General features: G+C 39.8%; 1 protein-coding gene across 1 annotated transcript; it reads left to right on the plus strand.

Annotated features, from left to right (window-relative positions):
* On the plus strand, window positions 426-1,358 carry LOC102170804 (olfactory receptor 4P4-like). The gene has a single exon (XM_005690233.2). It carries the CDS (start codon window positions 426-428, stop codon window positions 1,356-1,358), a length of 933 nt encoding a protein of 310 aa, XP_005690290.2.

Here is a 2,990-nt window from a genome sequence, read left to right on the forward strand (position 1 = left end):
ATCCACATACTTTTTTTTATTTTCTCTCAAAGTTTCACTTTTTTGTCTATTTTCTCAATAACAAATAGTGAGAATAGGAAAAGGATGACTGATTTTTTTCTACAGTACCATTTCTTGAATTCTACCAGGGCATAATGTCCAGTTATGTTTGATAATACATGCTAATAGAATGGCTACCTAAATATGCTGCATTCTACAGCATATTTAAATCAGGTATCAAAGTTGTTTATCAAGAATTAATATTTTCCAGAAGGACAAAAACAATGCAAGGAAAGCATTTCAAAATAAAAATCAAATCTTTTTCTTCAAGGTTTGAATACTTTCCATTTTAAAATGCCCATGACAAGGAATAATATACATCATCATATTCACATACTTATAAAGACTGATAACTAATTTCAGGTGGCTACGAACTGCTCTGAGTCATGGAAAACAGGAATAACATCACAGAATTTATTCTCCTAGGACTTTCTCAGAAAAAGGAAATTGAAATTATCTGTTTTTTACTGTTCTTACTTTGTTACGTTGCAATTCTGATTGGAAACCTACTTGTCATGATTTCTATCGCCTCCAGTCAACTTATGAAGCAGCCCATGTATTTCTTTCTGAGTTACCTCTCCCTTGCAGATCTTTGTTACACCTCCACTGTGACCCCCAAGTTGATCACTGACTTGCTGGCAGCAAAGAAGACCATATCCTACAATGGCTGCATGACACAGCTCTTCACCATGCACTTCTTTGGGGGGATTGAGGTCTTCATCCTCACGGGGATGGCCTATGACCGCTATGTGGCCATCTGCAAGCCTCTGCAGTACACTCTGATCATGACCAGACAGAAGTGTGTTGCCATGATCGCTGCTTCCTGCACTGGGGGGTTCCTGCATTCCTTTGGTCAGTTTCTCCTGGCCATCTTTGTACCCTACTGTGGCCCCAACGAAATAGACCATTACTTCTGCGATGTGTATCCGTTGCTGAAACTGGCCTGCACTGACGCCGCCAGAATCGGTCTCCTTGTCATTGCCAATTCGGGCCTCATGGGCCTGGTGACGTTTGTGGTCTTGTTGATATCCTACGCTGTGATCTTGTACTCTGTCAGGTCCTACTCTGTGGAGAATCGCCGCAGAGCTCTCTCCACCTGCAGTTCCCACATCACTGTAGTGGTTCTCTTTTTTGCTCCTTTATTCTTCATTTACATTAGACCAGCAACTACTTTACCAGAAGACAAAGTGTTTGCTCTTTTTTATACTATCATTGCTCCCATGCTCAATCCTCTAATCTACACGCTGAGAAACCTGGAGATGAAGAATGCCATAAAGAAACTCTTGTGCCATATTGCAGTAAGAAAGGAAATGAACTAAAAGACACCTCTGATTTTCACTGCTGAACTTGTTGAATATACGAATTTTCTACTCCGAAGACTCTAAAATGTACAACGCTTGCCTTATATGCTTTTCTGTTTCATTTTGTTTTAGCAATATATAGATTTAAGTATGAGCAAAAGCTTACAACTGCCTGGATTTATCCAGACTCTCTGCTGTGCTCTTTTCTAGTTTTCTTGTTTTCTTATTTATATCTCCTCTTCCCCTCTGATCTTTTGGCCGTATAATCAATTTAGATATTTAGCAGTAGACTATCAAAGGCACCGTGTAATACAAATCAACACTGAGAACCATAGAGTCCATTCTTGTATGTGACTTTATTCAATAAAGCCAATTCCGGGTAGGAATGATTTAGAAGATAATTCCAACATTTTACTTGCATCATTTGAAGAATATTCTAAAAGACCAAATTTTGGACCTGCAGATATATTTCTTAAAAATATCACTTTCTACTCTGATAATTTCGTAGCCAGTGGCGATCTGGAGCTTCTCATATGTCCAACACCAGCACTCTTATCTAAGCCCTACATCAGTCTCTTTTCTTTTGTTCAAAGGAACTGTCTCTCCCAGCTCTGTCAGTGTAAATGTGAACTGCAACTCTGGCTAATTCTAGTACCTGATAGTGTGTATCTGTTATGGGCATGTGTTCTAGACCCAGAATTGCTTACTGACTATAAGGACTGGGACATATGCTCAACAAACCATCCATCAAGTGATAATAATAGCCCAGCACACAGTCTAGTGAGGATATGGGCAGGACTGAAACACTGCTTAGTCACACAGTAAGTGCTCAATACATATGAGCTATTTTATTTCCGAGTCTCCCGTTATGCATCAGAAATGTAACCATTCTGATAATAACTTTCCTTTGGAGCAGTGAGAGTGTGAGAACGGGGCCCATATTAATGTCACACTCCTATTACTAGGCTTCCCTGGTGGCTCAGATAGTAAAGAATCCACCTGCAATGTGGGGGGGGTCTGGGTTCAATCCCTGGGTTGGGAAGATCCCTTGGAGGAGCGCATGACAATCTGTTCCAGTATTCTTGCCTGGAGAATCCCCATGGAGAGAGGTACCCGGCAGGCTACAGTCCAGGGGTTCACAAAGAGTAGGACATGACTGAGTGACTAAGCAAAGCACGGTGTGCAATGGGCACCTGTTACTGGTGAAGTTACTTTTTTCTTAGAGTGGGCAGGTGGAGAACATCACTTACAGTCAATGGTCATACCTTTGGCACTGTTCAAGCTAATGGCAGTTTTTCCAGTAAATTGAAAGTCATCCTGAAGAAACTTTGCCCAATGTCAGAAATGACTAGGAGCAAGATCAGGCCACTAGATAACTGATTAGGAATGGGTAGAATCTCAAAAGTCTTTTAAAAATTTTGTCGATGATGTACTTGCATGGGAATTTGTTTTCAAGATGTAGAGAGAGCCAGGTTAGGTAAAAATGAGTTGTCAATGTTGAGAATTCTTAAAATGGATTCATAATATAAAAAAGAAAAATAGCATTGTTCTATGGCTCAGTTTAAAATGCCCAACAAATAAACCTAAAAATATGATGTGCTAGAAATTTCTCATAGGAAGATCCTAACATATTTGCTTGTTGTTGTTTTA

This window comes from Capra hircus, chromosome 15 (assembly GCF_001704415.2).
Source record: "Capra hircus breed San Clemente chromosome 15, ASM170441v1, whole genome shotgun sequence".
NCBI lineage: Eukaryota > Metazoa > Chordata > Mammalia > Artiodactyla > Bovidae > Capra > Capra hircus.

What these genes read in the sequence shown, in the direction of transcription:
- LOC102170804 (XM_005690233.2), top strand. Translation starts at nt 426, where the DNA reads ATGGAAAACAGGAATAACATCACAGAATTTATTCTCCTAGGACTTTCT.